Below are 26,190 nucleotides of genomic sequence, written 5' to 3'. Positions count from 1 at the left end.
GAGATACCAAAACTTAAAACACAAAGAAACAATTATAGTTATTATGGTCAATATCATTATTTGGCTTTCTTGATTGATTTTCATGTTGGAAAGGTTTTGAGAAAGTCCAACGTAGATAGAATGTTCAGGGATGGAATTACTTTATGAAATTTGGCAGAATAAGTCCTGGGTTACTTGGTAAGGTGTGTAGCATTATGGATGAATGGGCTCTTTTGCTCAGCAAACACTACAGCACAGGTAAACCATACTCATGGCCAGGGGAAGGAATGATGAAATGCTGCTCTCCTCTGCTCTTTATGCTCTGTATTAAGTTACCAATAAACCGTACCATACCACGACAATTATTTGTGTGTGTTTCAACATAGGCAGGCCTTCTGTTCCATAAATAGGCCTGTGGTTCATTGAGCTAATAATATAACTGCAGTATATCTAAACCGTACCATAACATAACCATTACTTATGTGATTTTCAACGTAGGCAGGCCTTCACAAGTAAATTATGTAAACAGTAGTTCATCATTTAGCTTAAAATATCATTTTTGGACAAAGAAAAGTTTCTGAAATCACTTTCAAATTATTTCCATTTATTTAGCATTTCATTTAAAGATGCAAGATAAAAAATATATAAAATATTTTTTGGCGTACATGTACAGTGAATACAGAAAGATAGATCTTCATTTATCCCAAGGGGAAATCCAGGTGTCAAAGCAGCTACAGCATAAGAATGAAACACAGGAGAGGTCCTGCAGGTAAGAGTAGGAACCCACCCACGATAATAAGAATACTAACATAAAGAAGAATGAAGGTACAAAATGATGGTAAAGTAAAACACTGAGCAGCTGGCCCAAGACATCTGCACTGGATATCTGAAAGACTGAATTACAGTCGGTCAATCATTAGAACATACGTGAATATGAATGAATATATTAATATGAGTCCATGCAGGACACAGTAGTCAGGGTCCAGCGTAAGGAACAGACAGGTCTTGAGGTCCCGTGTGGGGTCAGGATTGGCTGTAGAGCCTGATGGCTACTAGCACACAGCAGGGCCGTGCAGAGACCTTTTGAGGAGCAGGGGAGCAGGGGCGTCATGATTCAAAAAAGGGCAAATGGAACAAGATTTTTTAACCATATATGTCATCAATATTTAAAAAAATGAATTACCCTTGTTCAAACCAAATGTATTATGTAATCTTACATACAATCTTACGTAGTAGTATCCATACAAAATCCATACAGACAATGGGACATTTTACATAATTTTAAATCTACAATTTAACCTTAATTTACAACAAAAAATGTAATAGGGCCTTACATCAGACTCCCTTTACATGAATAAAAAATACAACTGTTATTCAAACAAAATGTAATTTTACATACAGTATTAATTAATTTTTTTTTATGATTATTGGTAGATATTTTAAACTATTAATTGCATACTGATTCGCTATAATGCAAAGTGTTACCTGTACTAAGTAGCAGTCCACCATTGGCAAGTACTACAGCAATCAGAATAAGAAAATGTATTTTTATTGATTTGTGGTGATTTCTTTCCTGACACAATTCCATGGGAAAGTCTATGCCACCAGTCTGGGAACGTAGATGTAAGTGCTGTTCTCGCACAGATATCGATAGCAACAACTTATGTCATTCTGATTTTGTCCATACAGTGTCCTAAACTGTCCTAAACATACTACACCCGTAATGTAAAGAAATTGTGTTGATGAATCGGATTGCGGTGTCAAAACCGAATATCCGGCGAATATCAAACCTGCTGCTAACTTTACTGGCTTCAAAACGAGATGAATGTTACTTTATTTTTTAGCTAAATAGTTTTGGAAACAATACCGCCCCGCCTGTGATTGACATAAGTAATAATAAATATTTGTCATAATGTATTGGTAGTATGGTAACAGGGGTAATTGTTCAATGGAAAGTGTAGTATGCAAATCAATTATTAAATAGCTTTTACCGTTATTCAGGGCTGAAAAGTGCATAGACATTTTGAAATGCAAGGCAACTGCTATTGGTTAGTTGAAAATAATAATCGTCATTGAGATTGAACATCTCTTGCAGTGTCCTGGCCAAGACAGGCAGCAGTATCCTATAGTTACACATAGCATACACACAAAACATAAGAAATATAAAACAACTAAAACAGTCCACAGGGAGGAGGGGGGGAGTAATATTAAGTTTGAGCATCAAAGTGTAAAGACATTTCGGGAGACTCAAAGAGGAGGGTAATATTACATTTGAGCAACAAAGTGTAGTCTTGTGGTGGACTCTAGACATAATTCACCATACCGTGTTATTGACATGTTATCGTTCTGTGTTATAGGGACACTGTCTATTTAAGATCACGTGACTTATGTGTTGATTTGCCGGTGTGTTTGAATTTGAATTTAACGGTCTTTATATGATAAAATCGACCTTGCCGTTGTCGAGGTGAAAAATCGCGATCTATAGCATCTTGGATCGATTGCTCTTCCTTGGGTCCCCGGATGTTAACACTGAATTTTCAGACATTGAATTTTGCAGCTGAATTTTGCAAGTTGAATTTGGGGACGTTGAATTTTTAACATTGAATATTTGATTTTGAATTTTTTAACATTAAAAAATAAAGCTGAATATGATTTATTGAGTTAAATTCAGAGGCAAAAAATCCAGATACATTATTTCATGCATCAATATTCAGTGCTTAGAATTCAATGCCTTTTCTTCTAAATACGATGGCACAGATTTACTTCCATACCCATGGCATTGCACCAGGTGTGAGTTTGAGTAGCCTTATGGGGCGTTTCCACCGGAGGGTGCGGGTTGGTTCGGTGCGCAACGGTGCGGCACGGATCGCGTTTCCACCGCCAAAAGTGGGCGTGACCCGGAATGGGCAGTATTGAGCCGTACTCGTCTCGCAGTACTCCTCCGTTGAGTTGCTGAGATGCCTGAAAGGGTGCTGGCAAGTTCGAGCTACACACGCCGTCCGTTGATTGGTCGACAGAATCGCACTTCCGTGTGACAGGGGGATAATAACAAACAAACACATAATCCGCAAGGTATTTCTAGACAACGGCAAAGCTTTGTGTATTGAAGAAAATGTCGGGCAAAAGTTTGCCATCCTTCTTGGACGTCCTACATTGTTGATCTTTGTTCATTGTGTGTGGTCTTTTTTTTCCTTGAATTAATTAGCAGGCTACACTGTGTCGGGCTGCTATGAGGTCACGATGCTATCGTAGCTGCCGCGGCTATCGCCATTCGGCTTAACCCCCCCACCATAAGGGTACTGTCGGCGGCGGAAACGCAAGCCGTAACTGAGCCACACCGAACCGCACCTTCACTACTCTACCAAGCCGCACCAAACTGACCCGCACCCTCTGGTGGAAATGCGCCATTACAAGCCGTTTTGAAAATCTGCCCCTCATGACATCACAAGTGGAAGTGTCCACCTAGATGTGTGCTGGATAGATCAGTGAGCTGACTGGTCCCAGTTGATCTTAAAGGTTGCGAGGGCTCAAATAGAGGAAACATTACAAACGATATTGATTTAAAGGTACTACAGGTGTGCTCAGGTGAACAGTGATCACGCTGACAGACCAGGCGTTCAGCCCTTATGCGTTACTGAAAATGTGACTTAACTTTTCTTTGCTTATCGTTTGATTGATGTTTGGGACCATACATTTGATTACTTTTCTACCTTAACTACGGATAGCTTGATTTTCTGTATTGGTTATTGATTTCTGCATTTATTTTTTTTGCTTGTACTGCAGAAAAACATGAGTTGAACAAAGGCATAACGTAACCTGCAATAGAGGAAAGCTGCCACAGTGAGTATGCAGGAATATGATAACCCATAATAACTTACTTCGGGCCAACTATTCCTACACCTACCCTGCCATAGAGGAAAACTGCCACAGTGAGTATGCCCAGCATTAATATAATAACCCATCTAACTTTGACAAATTTCTACGATTGTTTTAATGCAAATCACGACCTGATCAACCAACAAACCCACCTGATAGACTTGTTTTGGACCCTAAAACAACAACACATGCTTAGGGCCACATGGTAAAACTCTGGTGTACACTTTGTGAGAGAGACCCTGCTTACTTTAGACAACAACACGCCGCTATGTCTGTCATTTTAGAGCTATGACTGTTAATGATTTGATTCATTATACTGCATCATGTGACTTCTATTCATGCAAACCATGGTCATGCAACTCCAGTGAGCTTGGCCCCTCCGGAGGAAACAGGATGTTTCTGAAGCACATTGACGCTCGCACGCACAAACGCATTCATGCAGAGACACTGTAATTCATCACACACATTCCGAGAAACGAACTTATTATGGAGGTGGATAACCTCAATAATCTTTTTGAACGTTTTGACACCTGCCAAGGGGCAATTTCCTCCAGGGATTGAGAGTGGCGGATTTGGAGGGATCGGAGGACCACTCGTTCTCTCTGAACACGATGTCAGGAGGACATTTAAGCTGGTGAACGCCAGGAAGGCTGCAGGACCAGATGAGATAGCGGGGCGGGTTCTCAAGGTCTGCGCTGATCAATTGGCACCAGTGTTCACGGCTATATTCAAGCCTAGACCATAACGACTATCGCCCAGTTGCACTTACCTCTGTGGTGATGAAGTGTTTCGAGAAGCTGGTTAAGGCCCACAGCTCCTCACTGCCCAACACCCTGGACCCTCTACAATTCGCATACCGGCCCAACAGATCCACCGAGGATGCCATTGCTCATATATTACACACTGTCCAATCACACCTGGACAAGAGTACAGGGAAAGTGTTGAACAATGTGAGACTACTATTTGTGGACTATAGTTCAGCCTTTAACACTATCCTTCCCTCCACCGTCATCAAAAAGCTCAAGAGCCTGGGGCTGAACGATGCCCTCTGCAGGTGGATCCTGGACTTTTTAACAGAGAGACCTCAGGTGGTGAAAGCAGGACGGCACACCTCATCCTCCCTCACCCTCTACACAGGGGCCCCCCAGGGCTGTGTTCTGTCCCCTCTGCTGTACTCCCTATACACACACGATTGTGCAGCCACTGCGGACTCAAATACCATCATAAAGTTTGCTGACGACACCGTAGTGGTAGGCCTAATCCACAAAAACAATGAGACGGCCTACCTGGAGGAGGTGAGCTGCCTGACAAAATGGTGTTAGGAAAACAATCTCCACCTCAACGCAAGCAAAACTAAGGAGATGCTGGTGGACTTTGGGAGGACGCAGGTGCGGGACTACACTCCTTTAACCATAAATGGGACCCCTGTGGAGAGGGTGGATACAATTAAGTACCTCAGTGTCCAGATCACCGATGATCTGACGTGGTCTACCCACCTGGACACCGTGGTAAAGAAAGCCAGACAGAGATTGTTCCACCTCAGGAGGCTGAAGAAATTCAGAGCATCCAAACCAGTCCTGCGGAGCATCTACACCTGCACCATCGAGAGCATGCTGACTGGGAACATCACCGCTTGGTATGGGAACACCACCATGCAGGACCGTAAGGCTCTGCAGAGAGTGGTGCGTTCAGCTGAGCATACCATAGGGGGGCAACTCCCTAATCTAGGATTTATTTATATCAAGTGGTGCAAGGGCATGACTATTCTCTCTGCTCCGCTCAAAATGGTATATGTCGTGGAAATATCAATAATAACTATAATATACAATTATATAAATTGTATCCTCATCCTCATCCTCATCCGCTTATCCGGGGTCGGGTCGCGGGGGGAGCAGCTCAAGCAGGGGGCCCCAGACTTCCCTTTCCCGGGCCACATTGACCAGCTCTGACGGGGGGATCCCGAGGCGTTCCCAGGCCAGTGTTGAGACATAATTTCTCCACCTAGTCCTGGGTCTTCCCCGAGGTCTCCTCCCCACTGGACGTGCCTGAAACACCTCCCAAGGAAGGCGCCCAGTGGGCATCCTTGCCAGATGCCCGAACCACCTCAGCTGACTCCTTTCTAAGTAAAGGAGCAGCGGCTCTAATCCGAGTTCCTCACGGATGGCTGAGCTTCTCACCCTATCCCTAAGGGAGACGCCAGCCACCCTTCTGAGAAAACTCATCTCGGCCGCTTGTACCCGCGATCTCGTCCTTTCGGTCATCACCCAACCCTCATGACCATAGGTGAGGATAGGAACGAAGATCGACCGGTAGATCGAGAGCTTTGCCTTGCGGCTCAGCTCTCTTTTCGTAACAACGGTGCGGTAAAGCGAACGCAATACCGCCCCCGCTGCTCCAATTCTCCGGCCAATCTCACGCTCCATAGTACCCTCACTCGCGAACAAGACCCCAAGGTACTTGAACTCCTTCACTTGGGCTAAGGACTCATTTCCTACCCGGAGTAAGCAATCCACCGGTTTCCTGCTAAGAGTCATGGCCTCAGATTTAGCGGTGCTGATCCTCATCCCAGCCGCTTCACACTCGGCCGCCAGCGGATCCAGTGAGTGCTGAAGGTCACAGGCCGATGATCCAATGAGGACCACATCATCTGCAAAAAGCAGTGACGAGATCCTCAGACCACCGAACTGCAACCCCTCCTCACCACGACTACGCCTCGATATCCTGTCCATGTATATCACAAACAGGATTGGTGACAAGGCGCAGCCCTGGCGGAGACCAGCACCCACTGAGAACGAAACGGCTGCCGAGGACGCGAACACAGCTCTCGATTTGGGAGTACAGAGATTGGATGGCCCTGAGGAGAGACCCCCTTACCCCATACTCCCGCAGCACCTCCCACAGTTTCTCCCGGGGGACCCGGTCATACGCCTTCTCCAGATCCACAAAACACATGTAGACCGGATGGGCATACTCCCAGGCCCCCTCCAGGATCCTTGCGAGAGTGAAGAGCTGGTCCGTAGTTCCACGTCCGGGGCGAAAATGGCATTGTTCCTCTTCAATCTGAGGTTCGACGATCGGCCGAACCCTCCTTTCCAGCACCTTGGAGTAGACTTTACCAGGGAGGCTGAGAAGTGTGATACCGCCTATACTTGATTAATATCTACAAAAAAATAAATAATAATAATAATAATATTTTTTTTCAAAGTCAGAGTCAAAACAGCGACCCACACGCAGACACTTACGTTCTCCTCCTTCTGAATAAAAGTCCCTAACAGGAACTGGGGATTATGCATTCATTAGTGCTTTTAGACGTGTTTCCAATGGCTTTGTTTGTGCGGGCTGCGTTCAATGAAATCAAAACCAAAACGGATTGAGCCTTCGTTTTATGTCCAGGATTGAGCCCCTTTTATAAACAACCCTTCCGGGTTTTGTCCGTTGGCTTGTGTCGATACGTCAAGTGTCGATACGTCATCTGTAAGCGCAGGACCCCGAGTCGATATGGCAGCCGAGTCAATCTGGTACCCACACAGGCTGAAACCAATTAGAGCACCGGATACGGCAAGAGTCTTATCTATTGGCTAGATCCGCTGGTCTGGATACCTCACCCCTATACATCTGATTGGTCGTAGTGTTATCCAATTGCGTGCACTGATATTTTCAAATGCAAGCTTGGTGCCGCCCCTTTAACTCAGAATACATCTTTCTTTTCCATGAAAGACTTCAGTGCAGTTCTTTGAGTTCATTTCTCAAAGAAAATGATAACTTCAAGTCTTGAAGAGTCGCGGCCAAGGCTGAGTCGAAAGACAGCTGTTCGCAAGCAGCAGCAGCCATTATTGTTTACCTTTAACACTGTATCGTCGCGGCTCTGTCGTCATTCGGCTCGATTCCGCCCCTCAAGATCTGATTGGCCTGTCCCTTTTTCGGTTTCCAGCAGCGAAAAACGTTGACAGAAGGCTAGACCTCCCTGGCTGCAAATTCAATGTGCTGCCGCTAGGGGCGTCTAGATTTCTAGGCTAGCTTTCTAGATGAATCAAGGTTCAAACTAAATCCCTTTAGTTGGGCCATTTTCATTACTCGTTGCCAGACCCTACAGCTTTCTAGATGCGGGTCTGAATTTCCAGACCCCAGACCCGCCCATTTCTTAGCTGTTACGGGTTGTTCGCCACATGTTTAGGAGCCACAGTGTCAAACAGAGCTTCAGGGAGCTATCAGGAGAGTCAAGCCCTCTGGCTTAGAGCTGTTCACCTGTTCAGAGGTTACATGGCCTTTGGGTTCCTCTGCTGGATGGGATGGTAGGACTGTACAAGGTGAGACCACAAGAGGGGAAGCATGACACAATATATGCAGCTAAACATTGATTATACCAAGGCCAGCATTAAATTGTGCAGGCAAGAAATGCATTGGACATGAATAAACTACCGCCTTGCTTCAGAAGGTTTTTTTAATCAGTATTCTTGGATGTTTTCCCTGTCTATTGTGTTGAAGGCCTTTGCCCCCACACAGCAGGGTCATCCTTGGACGTGTCAGGGGATATCTCCAGCTTATCTGCTCCTGCTATGACTTACTGGTTAATGTTCACTCGGCTGCCATGAATCAAGGTTCAAAGGTCACTTTAAAAAGAGGGGAACGCCGATTTCTCAGGGCTGAATGTGAAAGCAGAAGCGTGACAGGTAAAGAGACAGAGTAAGGATATATGCAAGGCAAGAGAGCTTATGATGGAGGTCACACAATTTCAGAGTAAGTGTTTTTTATAATTTAGAATACACTCTAATACGACTCACATATTTTGCCCATAACCAGCAGCAATACATTTGTAATGAGATGATGTTTGGGATTATTGTTAGAAGCTGCTGTTACATAAAGGTGAAACTTCATCAATGCATTTGAACCACAAGGTATTACAATAGCGAACTGTTTTACGTCTAACCACGGTAATCTTTATTTCTTTTTTTTTTTCAGAGATTGGCATTGGCCTTACAGGGTTTGGAATGTTTTTTGTCCTTTTTGGTGTAATGCTGTACTTTGACTCAGTCTTGTTGGCATTTGGAAATGTAAGTCATGTTTTTTAATCAGCAACAAACTCACAATCCTTTCATATGCAGACATGTAACCTTCCAATGTGAATCAGTCCATTCCAAAATGTTTCTTAATCATTTCAAATGGATTTAAATCTAGAAACAAATCAAGAATGGAGAGTAGTTTGTTGTGACTTCATCTATTGTGATAACAAAATAATTTCATATATGCCTGAACATGATGCACTGACTGCTTAATGCATAATAAAAGTATTAGTTAGCTGGCCAAATTGTACAATATTTACTTCAGTAAAGCAAGTGGGAATCAGTAAACATTCACTTTACTTTTTTCTTGTAGAATTTTTACAGGAATCGCAATCATATTCAGATACACATGTATATACATGTGTAAAGTCATCATCTATTGCCGTATGAGGTAACACTACAGGGATTGAACCATGGCCCACTGATTAAAGCGTGGCATTACGGTATTATCAATGTTACAAACTGGGAGAGGGCGGGGACGTTCCTGGGAGAAAATCCCAAGCGCCACAGTCAGTGACATGCTCTCCGTCACCCAGCAGTGGTGGTTCCACCAGAGAAATCAGGCGGGGCTGACATTTATGATAATATGCTCATAATCATTGAGTGGGAGAGGAAGCTGCCTCTGCCTCTCCGCCCTTCACTACATTAGTTGTTATTTGCAACAGACTCGCAATTCAGCTCACTGGTGTGTGAGGCAACGTACTATTTTATTCTGGTCGGTGCTAGTGATGCCACTGAACCAACTGCAACTGACCTCTGGAAAGTGAGGTCCAAGAAAGCACCTGCAGTTAGTGCTGATTGCCATAGGTGGCGCCAAAGAGAACCAAATAGTAACCTCAGAGAATAGCACTTTAATAATGTTTCTGTGTTGTTAGCATGTTACTATTGACAAAATTACCCCAGTAACAATAATTGGGGTCTAGATCGTTTTTATAATTGATCATCCACTCATACCAAAACAACAAACATTCAATAGATATTACTCCCCCCCTCCCCCCACCTCCTGAGCATGATGTCCTGTACCGTGTTGCTCTGTCAGATCCTCTTCCTGGCTGGGTTGGTCTTCATCATCGGCCCCAGGAGGACTGCCCATTTCTTCTTCCAGAGGCAGAAGTTTAGGGCATCTTCCTTCTTTCTCGGGGGCGTGGCTCTGGTCCTGCTCCGTTGGCCAATCATCGGCATGCTTGTGGAGAGTTATGGCTTTGTTCTTTTGTTCAGGTAAGTTCATCAGGCATGATGAAATGATGTTTGGATAACACTTTGTCATGTCATTTAGTCATAAGTCTAACGAACGAGGGTGTGTAACGAACCATTAACAAACCGTAAATATATATATAAGTGCTCCACCTACCAGCCTAGGCAGTTGACTGTGCCAACTGGTGGGCGGATTAGACATCATACATCATGCCACTGACAGTGCTTCACACCACCTGAGTCGATTTGGACATAGGTTGTAATGGCTTATCATCATCACACATGGTGGTCAAATAGCGGTCCTTTAACATAGAACCAATGTTTTGTTAATGATAAGTTCATTAACTAACAGCTTAAAAATGGCTTATAAGTTAACCTTCTTTAAAGTGTTAAAAAAGTACAAGCTCAATTAGTATACAGTATCAAAGTAAAGTCCCTCTATCATAATATTTGGGTTAGTGCTTGGTTAAAACAGTGAGCAGATCATTGTTGTAACATTTTGCTGTTTCTATCCCCATAGGTCATTCTTTCCAATGGTTTTTGGATTCGTGTTCTCAATAATAAATAATCCATTCCTTGATGCGGTGGGTAAAATGTAACCCTGAACTATGGTGCTGCTATACCAATCTCTAGAAATAATGTTTTATTCAACTACTTATCGCTGAAACGTATTAAATTTACCAAATTTGAAGCTCTCCCAATACAGTTTTAAGTGTCACATTGATCTAATGATCCTGACTCCTTTCTGTTCTTTTCTTCCAGTTGTTCAAAAAACTGTTCGGAAGCAACACCTCTATGGTTTGAATGAGGAAAAAAAAAAGTATTTGTATTATTATAGAAATGAGTTGTATTTATTATTAAATATGTATGTAATCTATTTGCCTTATCCTTCTAAGCAGCAGTGATGTCCAAATAGTGTATTTGCTAGTGAATGAATGAAGCAAGCCTGTGGCTTACTCACAAACATCTTTACCCAAAGTAGTTTCTTCTGTCATGATTATCTTGATCAACAAGATTTACCATATTACCTTTGAAATGGATTGTCGAGCGGAAGCAAAGCAAGGCAAGGCAACTTTATTTATATAGCACTTTTCATACACAAGGCAGACTCAAAGTGCTTCACATATAAACATTGTCATACAATAAAATAAAATAATAGATAAGTAAAAGAAAACATATGCAAAGAAATTAGTAATAAGTAAGTGCAATGTATTTAAGATCAGATCAACAGTCTCTCTGGTACCCACGTCGGGACTCCAACCCGACCTGAAGGAATTTGGTACCCACGTCGGGACTCCAACCCGACCTGAAGGAATTTGGTACCCACGTCGGGACTCCAACCCGACCTAAAGGAACTTGATACTTTCTCTGGGACTCCAACCCGGATTCTAGTCAATTTCTATTCTTTACCCAGATTCTAGGACTCTAAACCAGACACACGTCGGAACTCTAACCACGAACCAAAGGCCTTATTCTGGGACTCCAACCCAGGCAGACGTCCGGACTCTCACCCAGAAAGAACTCAGGTCTTTCTCTGGGACCCCAACCCGACCTAAGGAACTTGGTCCTTTCTCTGGGACTCCAACATAGGACTCTAACCCAGACAGAACTTGGGTCTCAAACCCTTATCCTTTCTCTCTGGTATCAGATCATCTATCTTTCTGGTAAAAATAGAAAATAAAGGGAAAGTTAATAAGGCATTTTAGTAAGTAAAAGAAAACGTATGCAAAGAAATGAGTAAAATAGAAAGTGCAATGTATTTAAGATCAGATCAACAGTCTCTCTGGTACCCACGTCGGGACTCCAACCCGACCTAAAGGAACTTGGTACCCACGTCGGGACACCAACTCGACCTAAAGGAACTTGGTACTTTCTCTGGGACTCCAACACAGACTCTATTCTAGGACTCTAACCCAGACACACGTCGGGCCTCTAACCACAAACCAAAGGCCTTATTCTGAAGCTCCAACCCAGACAGACGTCGGGTCTCTAACCCAGACAGAACTCAGGTCTTTCTCTGGGACTCCAACCCGACCGAAAGGAACTTGGTCCTTTCTCTGGGACTCCAACCCAGAATCTAGGACTCAGAACTTGGGTAGGGACAGGTTCTCTCTGGTATCAGATCATGTATCTTTCTGGTAAAAATAGAAAATAAAGGGAAAGTTGACAAAAAAAAAAAAAAAGCTGACAAAAACTTCTGTTGTGCTCAAGCAAAACACTTCATCCTAGTCCGTCCGAAAGATTAACAGTAAATGTCATCCCTGGGTCACTTCGAAATTACATTTTAACATCATCCACCACTTGCATAAAATAACACGTACCTTAGCAGCTTATGGAGGTAGATTTGTGTCTTTATTATGCAATCAAAAATAATAGGTTTGAGAGCAAAACTTTCCACACTGCAATCAAAAAATTGATTTGAGAGCAAAACTATCGACACTGCAATCAAAAAATGTTTTATTGCAAGATAAATTAATGTGATAAAAAAAATATTAATGGGAATCCAAAAGTTTTGTTTGCAAACCCAAAAGTTTTGTTTGCAAATCCAAAAGTTTTGTTTGCGAATCCAAAAGTTTTGTTTGCGAATCAAAAAGCTTTGTTTGCGAATCCTAAAGTTTTGCTTGCGAATCCAAAAGCTTTGCTTGCTGTTGAGCTGAATCTCGTGGGCGGGACCTACGCCGAAAGATGTAAGACACGTCTCTATTGGCCAGTCTCGATCGAAGTGACAGCTTGGCAACATCCACAGTTAGTAACGAGAGAGGGAGTTCTATTTCATGTAGGCTACGCCGTCTAGGCTTCGCCTTATGGGCTTGTCCCGTGCGCGCGCTTGCGCGCCCTGAAAATTCCGTAGGCCTCCCTGTCAGCCGACAAGGAGACCATGGCAGAGGAGAGCAGGGCGATGTTGTTGACCGCCGCCGCGGATTGAGAGGCACAAACGAGCACCCTGTCCGTCAGGCCGACAATCTGCTTCTGGAGGCGGTCGGGGGGCAGCGGCTTTTCGGATGTTGCCAAGCTGTCACTCCGATCGAGACTGGCCAATAGAGACGTGTCTTACATCTTTCGGCGTAGGTCCCGCCCACGAGATTCAGCAAGCAAGCAAAGCTTTTGGATTCGCAAGCAAAACTTTAGGATTCGCAAACAAAGCTTTTTGATTCGCAAACAAAACTTTTGGATTCGCAAACAAAACTTTTGGATTTGCAAACAAAACTTTTGGGTTTGCAAACAAAACTTTTGGATTCCCATTAATATTTTTTTTATCACATTAATTTATCTTGCAATAAAACATTTTTTGATTGCAGTGTCGATAGTTTTGCTCTCAAATAAATTTTTTGATTGCAGTGTGGAAAGTTTTGCTCTCAAACCTATTTTTTGATTGCAGTGTGGAAAGTTTTGCTCTCAAACCTATTATTTTTGACTGCATAATAAAGACACAAATCTACCTCCATAGCAGCTTAGATGACTTACGTTAAACAATGCAAAGACGTTGATTCAAACAACATGCAAGCTGCGTGGTTTCAGGGATAGCAGTGGCCATATGAATCCCAATGGCAACGATAGAAAATGTTGACATTGACCCCTGATATACTGATGTATCGTAACATATTGTTACACTGTAAAGGTAGTGCTGTTTCTAGAACAGTCAATATGGGACCAACACGTTGGACGACATGAACAACCTATTCTGTGCTTTAGGTTGAGAACACGTTGCAATGCAGCCTGTGCACTAGCAAAGAACGGTAGTAATGAATGTTGACTCCCAGACTTGACTGTATATCAATTTGTTCATAGTTGTCTTCTTTCTTGAACCTAGATCCCATTGTAAAGGGAGGGCCATGAATTTACTATACGTCTATGTGAATGATACTGTAATGTATTCAAGCATTTCTATGTCACATAACAAAATCTTTTACAATTTGCATTGAATGCATATCAATAAATAAACACCACTCAAAATGTTAAATCCATGATTACAGTAAAATACTGCAAAATCTTTGTGCACCACACTGTCCCGTGTAATCACCAGTGGAGATTAGGGGGGATAGAGAAGCTATAAAGCAATCCTCAGCCACTGGATGGTATGGAGCAGCCCTGCCACACAGAACAGCCAGTCCCTGCACACAGGTGAGACCATGATTATTTATGAATGTTCAACTCATCACAGCCTTCACAGCATGCTCTTGTTACGTATTTTAAGAACATAAGCTGCCTCCACATAGCCTCTAGGAAGCAGATTCAAACACACAAGCTGTATTACCATCACAGAACCACTAGGAAGCAGATTCAAACACAAGCTGTATTACCCTCACAGAACCACTAGGAAGCAGGACCAAATATATAAGCCGTAAATACTATACATAGCCACAAGGGGAGCAGGACCTTACTGAAGGCTGCAATAGCTGCTCCATCCACAGGCATGGCAGCACCTCAGACAAGTGAGGAAGCCGAGGCTAATACGTCACGCCGGCTCCGCCCACTGCTGTGGGCCGCGTGGATTTGAAACAAAACAGACAACGCCACCAGTAAACAAGTTAGAAACTCTCGGCAGCTCATACGGATAGGGTTAATATAGTTATATTTCATCCTTACTGACCGGTGCATTAAGCACTGGATTTATCCGTCTCGCGCATGCGCAGTTCGAGTACCTATACCAACAAGGTCACATGTGACCCTCGTGACACCGGATTGGCTATACAGCCCGGTGTCGACAGAGGATCTGTTCCTTTCTATGGCGACACATTAGTGCCATAATTCACTAATGTGATAAAAGATGCATTCGGGCGTATTATATTATTCCCCACGCGTAGATATTAACTGCGAGCGCGCAAATGATCTCTGCGCGCGCGCAAATTACCTCTGCGCGCGCAAAACAGCCTCTCGCGCGCGCAAATTACCTCAGCGCGCGCAAAACAGCCTCTCGCGCGTAACAGCCTCTCGCGAAAGATGTTTTTACGCTCGCTCGAATTTAATTTTGGCACTATGGGGGAGGGAACCAAGGCAGGGCGGGCTTTCCTATGATTGGCCGTTTCTGAAGCGCGATATTTGATTGACAGCCCTCCTCTCATTCAATTCTGAATTGTACAGTAAATGGCTGAAACGATAGTTACGTATTGTAACTCCAGATTCTATGAGTATAGGCGCAGCCTTTTAAGTGTCGGCCTCATTGTCCTTTAAATAGCTGAAGAAAAGCTGTTTATTGGGAGCAGAACGTCTGCCGGCGCCCGACTATATCTGCGAAAGGCAGACGTCGTTGAGGCACACCGCACGCGGACGTAATTGAGGCCCACGCTGTTGGTGGTCGGGGATTACACATTTTTCAGTGCTACGGCTCACGCCTAGGGATAACCCAATAGCGATAGCCTTAAAAGGCTGTGCCTATACTCATAGAATCTACCTAGAGTTACAATACGTAACTATCGTTTCAGCCATTTACTGTACAATTCAGAATTGAATGAGAGGAAGGCTGAGGAGGGCTGTCAATCAAATATCGCGCTTCAGAAACGGCCAATCATAGGAAAGCCTGCCCTGCCTTGGTTCCCTCCCCCATAGTGCCAAAATTAAATTCGAGCGAGCGTAAAAACATCTTTCGCAAGAGGCTGTTACGTGCGAGAGGCTGTTTTGCGCGCGCTGAGGTAATTTGCGCTCGCGAGAGGCTGTTTTGCGCGCGCAGAGGTAATTTGCGCGCACGCAGAGATCATTTGCGCCCTCGCAGTTAATATCTACGCGTGTGGAATAATATAATACGCCCAAATGCATCTTTTATCACATTAGTGAATTATGGCACTAATGTGTCGCCATACCTTTCATCTTCTCGCAAAGACGCATGTTGTAGTACCGCTTGCGGATAGCGTATTCGCTTTTTGAAAAGGATCGCGCTCTGTGTGCAGCCTCGCGACCAAGGGTCGGAGCAACGGGTGAACTCGTCCTCCAGGGGCTGTTGGTCTGTACAGCGCTGAAGTAGAAGCTTCCAAGTTTTTGTTTAGTTTCAGTCACTTACCGGTGAAGGCAGCGCTCTCGCGTCCTCTCCCGGCAACACTGCTGGGATTATTTTCACTACTGGGATTAATTTCGCTATTGATAGCTCCCTTATAGAAACAGCTCGGCTGTGTTCTGGGTTACCAAATTTATTTGGTAAAAGTTTTTCCAGTCAGTCACTTACCGGTGAAGGCAGCGTTCTCGCGTCCTCTCCCTGTAACACTGTTGTTTATTTCTTTCGGTCACTTACCGGTGAAGGTAGCGCTCTCGCGCCCTCTCCCTGTAACACTGTTGGGGTTTATTTTTCAGTCACTTACCGGTGAAGGCAGCGCTCTCGCGCCCTCTCCCTGTAACACTTGTGTGTTTCTTTTCAGTCACTTACCGGTGAAGGCAGCGCTCTCGCGTCCTCTCCCGAGAACACTGCTGTATATTTGAGTGTGTAATTATTTTTTTCAGTCACTTGCTGGTGAAGACTGCGTTCTCGCGTCCTCTCCCGGTAACACTTTCTTGGCTTTTCTTGAATTAGTAGCTCACTGGTGAAGGCAGTGCTCCCTCTCCCAGTGTTCTGCTGATGGCTCATGTGTGTGGCGCCTGTGTGGCCCTCCTTGAGCCTGACGATGGCCATGATCGCTGCCCCTCTTGCCTCGGCTTCGAGCATTTGAGGGAGGGCCTTACCGAGAGGGCCTGTATGAACTGCGGCTCCATGCCCTTGGCACTCAGGCTGGCTAGGCTCGCAGCGGTGGAACATCCGGCAGCTGTCGACCTACCATCAATGGCGCCACTTCCTCCAGCTCAGCCCGGCCATTCTTGGCGTCGGGGTAGAGACCCCAGGAAAAGGGCTAGGGACGAGCTAGCATCCAAGGTGGATCGCTTGTCGTCCGATATGGAGAGGATACAGGAACTCCTCCTGACCCTGCAACCTGGGGCAGGTGGCGCGGTGGCTGACATCCGGCCGGACCCTTCCTTGGGGGATGTGCCGGGGACGGACGATGTCCTGTCGCTGGCGGCATCAGCCAACCTCTTCAGTGAGGGTGTCACGGGGGAGGAAGCCTCAAATGCTTTTGGGGAGGCCTCCCGCTCCTCTGCTCAGAGCTCTGGGCACAGCACAGAGGGTAACCCCATCGGGGCCGTCATCCGTACGGCCCTGGCTCGCCTGGGGCTCGATGCTCCTCAGGCAGACTTGGCCCAGCCTAGCGCCTTTTTCAGGCGCAGCCCTGCCACAGCCCCTTTCTCTGTCCCTCCTTCGGAGGAGTATTTAAAGGAGCTACACCTCTGCTGGAAGGACGCCAAGGCTCTCCCCCGTCCTTCTTCCAGTGCTCGAGCCTTGGCTGCCATGCGGGATCCAGCGCAGTATGGTTTGGGTTGTATGCCACCCGTTGAGCCCGCCATTGCCTCCCTCATTCTAACCCCCAATCAGGCCTTGCGGCCGGATGCCAGGTGTCCTCGGCCCCAGTGCAGGGTCACAGACGACCTGCTTTCGAAGGCCTATGATGCAGCAGCACGTATGGGGCGGATTGGCAACTCCCTCTCCCACCTAATGCTGGGGCTCTCGACCTCGCTGCAACAAGCTGCAGTTGAGCCGTCTACACAGGACCTGAGCGACGCGTCCCTACAGGCCTTTGCCCTCATGTCCAGGGAATTGGGGCGTGTTATGTCCACCCTGGTCCAGACTCGCCGCCAGGTTTGGTTGGCTCAGTCGCCCCTGACGGAGGCGTGCAGGAAGGCCCTTAGAGCCGTGCCAGTGGTACCGGGGGAGCTGTTTGGGTAAGCTGCCCTGGAGACGCTGGAGCGAGCTGCCCAAGCTAGGCAAACCAACCTGCAGCTGTCGGGTCTTCACAGGAGTGTCTCCGCTCCTGGCAGGCCTAGAGCCCCCCCGGCTGCCCCCCGGGGCCGCTACCAGCCACCACGCTCTTACCCAGCAAGAGATGAGGGCCTACGCAGGTCTCGGCGGTCCGCCCAGCAGCCCGCTGATAGCTTTCGCGCCCCCGCCCGCCCACCGCCCGGGCAGCCTCGGGCCGCGGAGCCTCACCGGTACCCCTCCAGAGCCGACAGAGGCCGGGGGGCCAGGCGCTAGGACCACGGGGCCGGTCGTCGGCTGTTATTCCCAGCAGCAGATCAGCTACTGGGCTGCCTGTACTATAGACCCCTGGGTGGTTTCCACCTTAACCCGGGGGTACGAATTAAAGTTCCGACGCCGGCCCCAGGCCTTCGGACGGGTCAGGATGACAGTCGTCCGCGACCCGACGAAGGCCGCAGCTCTGGCCCAGGAGCTATCCGCCCTCCTGGCCAAGGGTGCGATCGAGCCAGTGGACCCTCAGTTACAACCCGGGGGGTTCTACTCTGCCTACTTTCTGGTAACCAAGAAAGACGGCGGATTCAGGCCCATTCTAGACCTAAGGGGCCTGAACATGTTTTTAAAATTTTTACCATTTCACATGCTCACCTCGGCGGACACCCTGAGGGTAGTTGCCAGGGGGGAGTGGTTCACGACTATAGACCTAAAGGACGCCTATTTTCATGTGCCGGTTGCGGCACACCACAGGCGGTTCCTGAGGTTTGCCTATCGGGGCAGGCATTACCAATTCAGGGTACTTCCCTTCGGGCTTTCCCTCTCCCCGAGGGTTTTCACCAGGGTTGTGGCGGCAGCCCTCGCACCCCTGCAGGCGCAGGGCATGAAGGTCCTGCCGTATCTGGACGACTGGCTGGTCTGTGCGCCCTCCAGGTCCCAGGTGGCCCAGGACACGGCCCGCCTGCTGTTGCACGTCGCCCGGCTGGGCTTGACGGTGAATCAAACAAAGAGTTGCCTGGACCCTTCCCAACGGGTTACCTATCTGGGGTTGGTCCTGGACTCGGTCGCCATGAAGGCCTACCTTTCACCTCGACGGGTGAACGACATCCTCCGCCTCCTTCCCCTCTTCAGAGCCGGCAGGAGGCTGCTTTTTATTCATTTTCTTCAGCTTCTGGGCAAGCTGGCAGCTGCTTCAGCTGTGGTGCCTCTGGACTTACTGTCCCTGCGCCCACTCCAAATGTGGCTGAACAGCCTGCACCTAGATGCCAAGTGGCACAGGCAGAGGAGGGTCAAGGTGACCCTGCAGTGTCTTGTCTCTCTGGCTCCATGGAGAAAGAGAGTGTATCTGGAGGCAGGCGTGCCCATGGGCGCAATCCCGGCACGCCGGGAGTTGGTGACAACCGACGCCTGCCTCTCGGGATGGGGCGCAGTGTGGCAGGGCAGGACTGCGCAGGGACGGTGGTCTGGCCGGGACGTGGCACAACACATCAATGTGCTGGAACTCCGGGCTGTGCAGCTGGCATTAGCCAGCTTTCTGCCCCATTTGACAGGCCGGCATGTCCTGGTCCGGTCGGACAACATGGCCACGGTTTCGCAGGTGAACCACCAGGGGGGCACCAGGTCAGCACGGCTACTCCGGGTATCCCAGAGCCTGTGGACTTGGGCTTCTCCCCGTCTGGCCAGCCTACGGGCAGTCTATTTGCCGGGGGCCCAGAATCGGGCGGCAAACTTCCTCTCCCGACGGAAGCCTCCACCGGGGGAATGGCGGCTTCACCCCGAGGTGGTGGAGTCAATGTGGGGCCTCTTTGGCAGGGCAGAGGTGGACCTCTTTGCCTCGGAGGAGTCGGCGCATTGCCCCCTCTGGTTCTCCTGGGCAGAAGCGTCCAGCCCTTTAGGGCAGGACGCGCTGGCGCACGATTGGCCGGACAGGCCTCTTTATGCCTACCCACCATTGCCTCTGGTTCTGCCGACACTCCAGAGGGTCCTTTTGCAGGGCCACCGGCTCCTTCTGGTGGCCCCCTTTTGGCCGGGGAGGCTCTGGTATCCACTGCTGCTCAGGCTCTGCTGCAGCTCGCCATGGCGCCTCCCCGACAGGAGGGATCTCCTGTCCCAGCTGGGGGGTCAGATCTGGCATCCCGACCCCTCTCGCCTACAGCTTTGGGCTTGGCCACTGCAGGGCCCGACCCACTGCTGAGGGAGTGCACTGCGGCTGTCAGGGGTACGGTCATGAGTGCCAGGGCACCATCGACCAGGTTGCAGTACGGAAACAGGTGGAAGCTGTTCTCCAACTGGTGTGCGGCTAGGGCCGTGGATCCAGTGCACTGCGCTGTGACCACGGTGCTGGAATTTCTGCAGTCCCTCCTGGATAGTGGCCGGTCGCACTCTACCTTGAGGGTCTATGTCGCTGCCATCTCCTCCCTACATGATAGGGTTGACAGCGCCACGGTAGGGCGCCACAGATTAGTGTCCCTCTTTCTAAGAGGGGCTTTGAGGCTGCGTCCCCCTACAGCCATGCGGTCTCCAGCATGGGACCTGCCGCTGGTGCTGGAAGCCTTGTCATCTCCTCCCTTCGAGCCTTTGGGTCAAGGAGGTTTGAAGTGGCTGTCTATGAAGGCTGCCTTTTTACTCGCCATAACATCTGCCAAGCGGGTCGGGGAGTTGCATGCCCTATCAGTGAGTGATACATGCCTGAGGTGGAACTCTGATGGCTCGGGTGTCACTCTATGGCCGAACGTTGCGTTCCTGCCAAAGACCCTGCCACGCAATCACCTTAACCAGCCCATCCAGTTAGCACGCTTTGACCCCCCTTCTGGGGAGGGTGGGTCTGAGCTGCTGTGCCCGGTGCGGGCCCTTAGGGCTTATATTTCTGCTACCGCCGGTATTCGCCAGTCGGAGCAGCTTTTTGTTTGCCATGGTGGCCCTAACAGGGGTCGTGCTTTAACAAAGCAGAGGCTGTCCCACTGGATTGTGGAGACCATAACACACGCCTATGGGGCCAGTGGCCGCCCCCCGCCATCCAGGGTGAGGTGTCACTCAACTAGGAGCGTCTCCACATCATGGGCTGCCCTGAGAGGGGTGCCCCTGGGGACCATCTGTGCCGCGGCGTCATGGGCGTCGCCTAGCACATTCTCCAGGTTCTACCGGGTCAACGTTGCCACTCCCCATCCAATGGGCGTGGCCCTGATGCCAAGCTCTGCTTTCTCTGATCAGTAGGTGAGCACCTTGACTCTTCGTGACGTTGTTGGTATTGGCCATCCAGTGCTTAATGCACCGCCTCTGGCGGTCAGTAAGGATGAAATAGAACGCAGAGTTACGTATGTAACTCCGGTTCTATGAATCCTGGATGACCGCCAGAGTTACAGGTCACTCAGAAGTCTCGTGGTTCGCGAGAAGATTCTGGGAACAGATCCTCTGTCGACACCGGGCTGTATAGCCAATCCGGTGTCACGAGGGTCACATGTGACCTTGTTGGTATAGGTACTCGAACTGCGCATGCGCGAGACGGATAAATCCAGTGCTTAATGCACCGCCTCTGGCGGTCATCCAGGATTCATAGAACCGGAGTTACATACGTAACTCTGCGCTTTGGTCAGCTGGGAGTCGCTCAGCACGTGCTCAACACGCTTCCACCTCCTTTTGCTCCGTAGTTTACCATACCGAAATACTTTGACAAATAAAGTAACTGTTAAAAGCTATCCTGGATTTGACCACTTTCCTTGAAGAACTCAGCACTCTTCATTGTGGCATGAATTGCTCCAGGGATTTTGAAGGATTCATTAAAAATATAAATCTCTCAACAGGTAATGAGTATATTGCGGGTTTTCCAGATGATTTACAGAACAGTGTGTAACTGTGTTCATCAGGTCTGTTAACAGCCCCCCTTAGCCTGTAGCCTCAGGGCAGTGCATTGTTTAGATGGAACTGCGTTAGCATTGGGGGAACTGAATGCCACAGGCCACCACCACCTCACGCATGAATGAGGAGTTCATTCTTTCGGGTGAAAATCGATCTGTGCTGTTTAAAGGAGGATCCATTTTAACGTTACCGTCGGTTTTATAAGATCTGTGTTTAAAGCAGGAGAGAATAAGACACTCCTTTAATCATGAACTCTTTTGGATGTCAAAATAAGTGGATGTATTGTGCAGAAGGTGTAGGATGTGACCCTTCCCCCTCATTGTTTGAATAAGGATTCGATCCTGGGCTGTTGGCAGTAGAAATACTTCTAACCTTTCAACCAAGTCTGGTTCCCTGGGAAGCCCACATGCAGGGAATCACTTCTCACACCCAGGTTGGGTTCCTGCAGCTTCCCAAGAGCAGTCAGACTCAACTCCTGCTGCCCACAAAATATTTTCGTAAGCTTTGTGTTACAACGTAAGAGAAGAGGGGGCATCTGGCTATTCTCTAGCCCACTCTCCAATGACAGAAGGGCTTGTTTGTCAATATAGCCCAAATGAACCAATCAGCGCAGCTGTACCAGCACTGAGTGATGGAGGAAGCCAGCCAAATGTCCCATCAGTCACGTGTTGTAAAATTCTCCATTTTAAAATATTTTTTGGAACTAAAATGCATTTTGAGAACTTTGTAGTGAAACTATTTATTTTATTTTATTAGGCTTCATTCAGTTAAAGAATAAGATGTTTAATTTATAAGCTAATACAACATTTTTTATGTTCTTTGAATAAAAACCTTTTTTTCCAAGTGACCCAGGGATTCATTCTTCTTCTGTGGTACGAGGCCCACAGGCCTCTGATCAATATGGATGCTCTAGTTCTAAAGAATGTGAAATGGCATCTCTAGCTATGCTTGAAAATGCACAAAAAAAGACATTGCAATAAATAGGTATGAAACGTCTGCAGTTTCAAGTCCCCCATTTTAGGTAAGATGCATACTGAAACTTTTCCGGCAAGTTTTCATATTTGTGGTCAAAAGTCCATAAGGGATCTTTGTGCCATACCCGTTACAAGTTTCGAACACAGTATGATGAGCCAACACTCATGCCTGATCTCAGACATGTGTGTTGGATCATTGGGGTGCAGGACTGGGAATATTTCAGCTAAAGAAATCGAGCTGTGGGTTGAAATGTCACAAGATGAGCATTTGCTGAGGCTTTGTGAGCCCCTTCCTGTAGGGCCAGAGCCAGAACATATACAATTTTACATTTCCTTGAGACCCTTGATCAAAGAACAACCCTTAAAGCGAAATTAATTTGGCAGGATTATCTTGTTAAACAAAATTAATTTATTAATCTTATCTTTGGAATGGACAAACCTGAATTTCCGGGTTGGCCCACAAGAACATATAACAAGAACATACACAACACAAAGCTTTGATTCAACGACATTCGAGCTGTGTGGGTTCAGGAGAAGTGGGGTTCATGTCAATCGCCATCGCAACGAAGATGTCGCATTGACTAACAAACTAAACAGCATCTACCTTCATTGAAACAAGATTATGAAAGTTCTCTCTAGAAATACATACATTTCTGGTCAGACGAGTTTGTGGTTTCTTCAACCTGTCGATAAGGGATATGTTATTGACAAATGACCTATTCTGTGGTTTGGCTTGGTGTTCACGCTGATTTCTAATCTTGCTCTCTTAATACGGAAGTCCTGTTTCCGAAGGTGTGCTCAGCCCTGCAAGTTGCAGTGAACCATTGCAATTCACAACCCATTTTCTCTGCAATTCTCTGGGGCAGGAGGACAGCGGTTTCCAAAGACAAGGTATTCTCAAGGTTGCACGCATTTTAGGTCAATTCCAAAACAGGAGAGTTTCACTTCACACTTCATCATGTGAATCTCCATCTTCATGTGTATTTTCTTGTGGCGCAAATGACTTAATCACTGGCGCATGTGTCGTTGCTAGTTTGCAACTGGCGCAGAGCGTTCTTTTCCCTCCTGCGCCACACGTTGGTAAATTAGGGAATGATCTTGCGCCCCAAGGGGCAGTTCAGCGAAAGGAGGAGGCGTGTTCTGGCGCAATTTTGCAATTTCAGAAACCACTTGTGCCACAAACCAGGTTTAAAGTCAGTGGCACGCTGTTCAGATGCTATTTTAAGGGCGCATGCATAATGTTGCTTGTGCACCTTGCGCATACACTTTGCTTCTCTCATCTACCTAGCCACACATTCTTGGTAAATTATTTGGGAAAGAACAGCTGATACAGCGATAATAAGTTGTACTTTTAAATCAATGCATCTGCAAACACCGTACAGCAAACACATATTTTCTTGATACAGACATCGTGTACATGCCCATAACTTTTAGGATTGATGAGTATTTGATCGTGAGAAAACATTGTTTTACTGCGAGTCAGTGTTAAAAAGAATGAATGAAGTGTGTGTATGTGTAAAATAATTAATGAAAGAGGGCACGCGTGTGTGCGTCCATCTGTTTAAGCACACGCACACTAAACACGTAACGCATAATACAGTCCATTGCAATGTATATTAACCGGGGGACACATGCATATTAGGAACACAATTCAATAATGATAATGCATACAATAATGATAAGAAACGATGTTTAAAATGTATTGCGTATATCATTAAATAGAACCACAGTTACCGCATATCATATGTTATATCATATAAGTTTTCTTTGCCAAAATGTATTTGAGGACTCAGTATTTCTGAAGTTGGGGAAGAAAACCTTATTCCATGTGTGAATTAGGCCATATTATTTAAAAAAATATATAAACTGAGCCATTAGAAGATTGAAATTCATGTGCATCTGTCTCATTGGAGACTGCAGACGCGCTGTCAACATATCAACTGGTCAGATTCAAATGCGTTCATGGCTCTTAAAGGGGAGGGGAGCTGGCACTCTCATTGGTTTATTGCACGTTACGCCCAAACCACACCTACGGGTAATTAAGCTACTTCAGACCAACCCTTTTTAGATTTGCGCCGGGCACAAGAGTAATTTTTGCGCCGGTAAAATAGTGACATCGCCATAGAACCGCCCACAAAGCTACTTGCGCTTGACGCTTCTCACTTGCGTTTCAGACCGTTAAAATAGGGCCCTTTGTCTGTTGCAAAATTTGAGTTGCATTTTACGCCTGAACATTTATTTCAGAAAAATCTATGTATTTATATATTTTATTTATATATATATATACATTTTCATGCTTTTCAGATTTATATTTTATTCGGTGTACAAATTTATTACATTTCCTGGGAAACTATATATATTTGACCTAGCAGAATTCGGAAGATGTTTGTTGTATACTGAATATATTTAAGAATTAAAATCAGCATTTGTTATGCTGCTCATAGACGAGGAATTTAGGCTCAGACTTTCTCTGGGAAATGAAAGAATTACCTAATCCCTGTGATACAATGAAATCTGTTTTAAAGGACAAGCCACCACAGGAGAGTTCATTCACATCTAAAGCAGTCCATAAGATGTTCCTTCAAACGCATTACATGAAAGGATTATTGGATTTGCTGTTGAACTCTTCGTAACCAGAGTTCATTATATATAAAGTTGTAGACATGTTGTGTGTGTGCGTATGTCTGAGAGAGAGGAGAGAGAGGGAGAAAAGGAGAGGGAGAGAGGGTACAAAATATTTACACTCACATTAATTAATCGTACAGCTGTAAACAGCAATATAAAGGTTGACAAATAGAACAAGCTTGGAATTAAAATAATGATGCAGTAAAGTGTAATCACATTGTTGCTGATCAAATCACTTGGTGAATCAGGTCTTGGTGGTTTCCTTTACCCCAGCATGGAATGACCTGCGATCGTAGTGGAAGAGGGGGACGGACGGACGGACTTCGCAGTTGAAATGAATGCCCTTTTTGCCCGCCGGAAAAGGCGCTTTCACTTCGACTGCAAAGTCAGATTCCTCCCTCTCAGGGTATGGCCCCCCTGGGTGGTCTTTAAATTAAATAATTATTAAGTTAGAATGTTGGCAGCCCGTCACAGTGTTATGAAACCCTGACTGGTCAGTGTATATAATATACCAAGACACAAAGTAAATCGAGTTAGGCATATTGATTTACACTCCTGCGGTGTGGGACATTGCACAGAACAACCTCCACGTTTCTTACCCGCATACTCTCCCAGTTTCGATGAAATGTTTATGCTCTCGAGGAAAAAATTTTGTGAACCTTGCAGGGATTAGGCATGCATTTGGAAAGGCTAATATGTTTAACTTGTTCCCTATGTGAATACATTGCAGCATAAAATCCCAAATCAGGTTAGTTGGTGGTGCAAACATCTTATACATCTTATGCATCCAAGCATCATCTAGTGCCCAGACACTTCCATATGGTAAAGAAGAAAAAAGATCAGGCATCCTCGCATCTACAAAAAG

General features: G+C 46.5%; 1 protein-coding gene and 1 long non-coding RNA gene across 2 annotated transcripts in view; one reads left to right on the top strand and one right to left on the bottom strand.

Moving 5' to 3' along the window:
- Positions 1 to 26,190, bottom strand: part of LOC132470079 (uncharacterized) — a 222,202-nt gene that overhangs the window by 104,127 nt on the left and 91,885 nt on the right. The gene's annotated exons all lie outside the window — the stretch shown is intronic.
- golt1a (golgi transport 1A) lies at positions 8,434 to 10,986 on the top strand. The gene is made up of 5 exons (XM_060068225.1): positions 8,434 to 8,592; positions 8,815 to 8,906; positions 9,955 to 10,133; positions 10,630 to 10,693; positions 10,872 to 10,986. The coding sequence occupies exons 1-5, from the start codon at positions 8,568 to 8,570 to the stop codon at positions 10,911 to 10,913; spliced, it is 402 nt and encodes a 133-aa protein (XP_059924208.1). The 5' UTR covers positions 8,434 to 8,567; the 3' UTR covers positions 10,914 to 10,986.

This window comes from Gadus macrocephalus, chromosome 13 (assembly GCF_031168955.1).
Source record: "Gadus macrocephalus chromosome 13, ASM3116895v1".
In the NCBI taxonomy this organism is placed as follows: Eukaryota; Metazoa; Chordata; class Actinopteri; order Gadiformes; family Gadidae; genus Gadus; species Gadus macrocephalus.
Note: the sequence above shows the minus strand (reverse complement) of the source record. Positions and strands in the feature narration are given on the sequence as shown.

Bases quoted from the DNA above. Each gene is read 5' to 3' on its own strand.
- golt1a (XM_060068225.1), top strand. From the start codon at position 8,568: ATGATGGAGGTCACACAATTTCAGA. The intron at 8,907-9,954 runs GTAAGTCATGTT...TTGCTCTGTCAG, and splicing joins TCTTGTTGGCATTTGGAAAT to ATCCTCTTCCTGGCTGGGTT. The intron at 10,694-10,871 runs GTGGGTAAAATG...CTTTTCTTCCAG, and splicing joins ATAATCCATTCCTTGATGCG to TTGTTCAAAAAACTGTTCGG.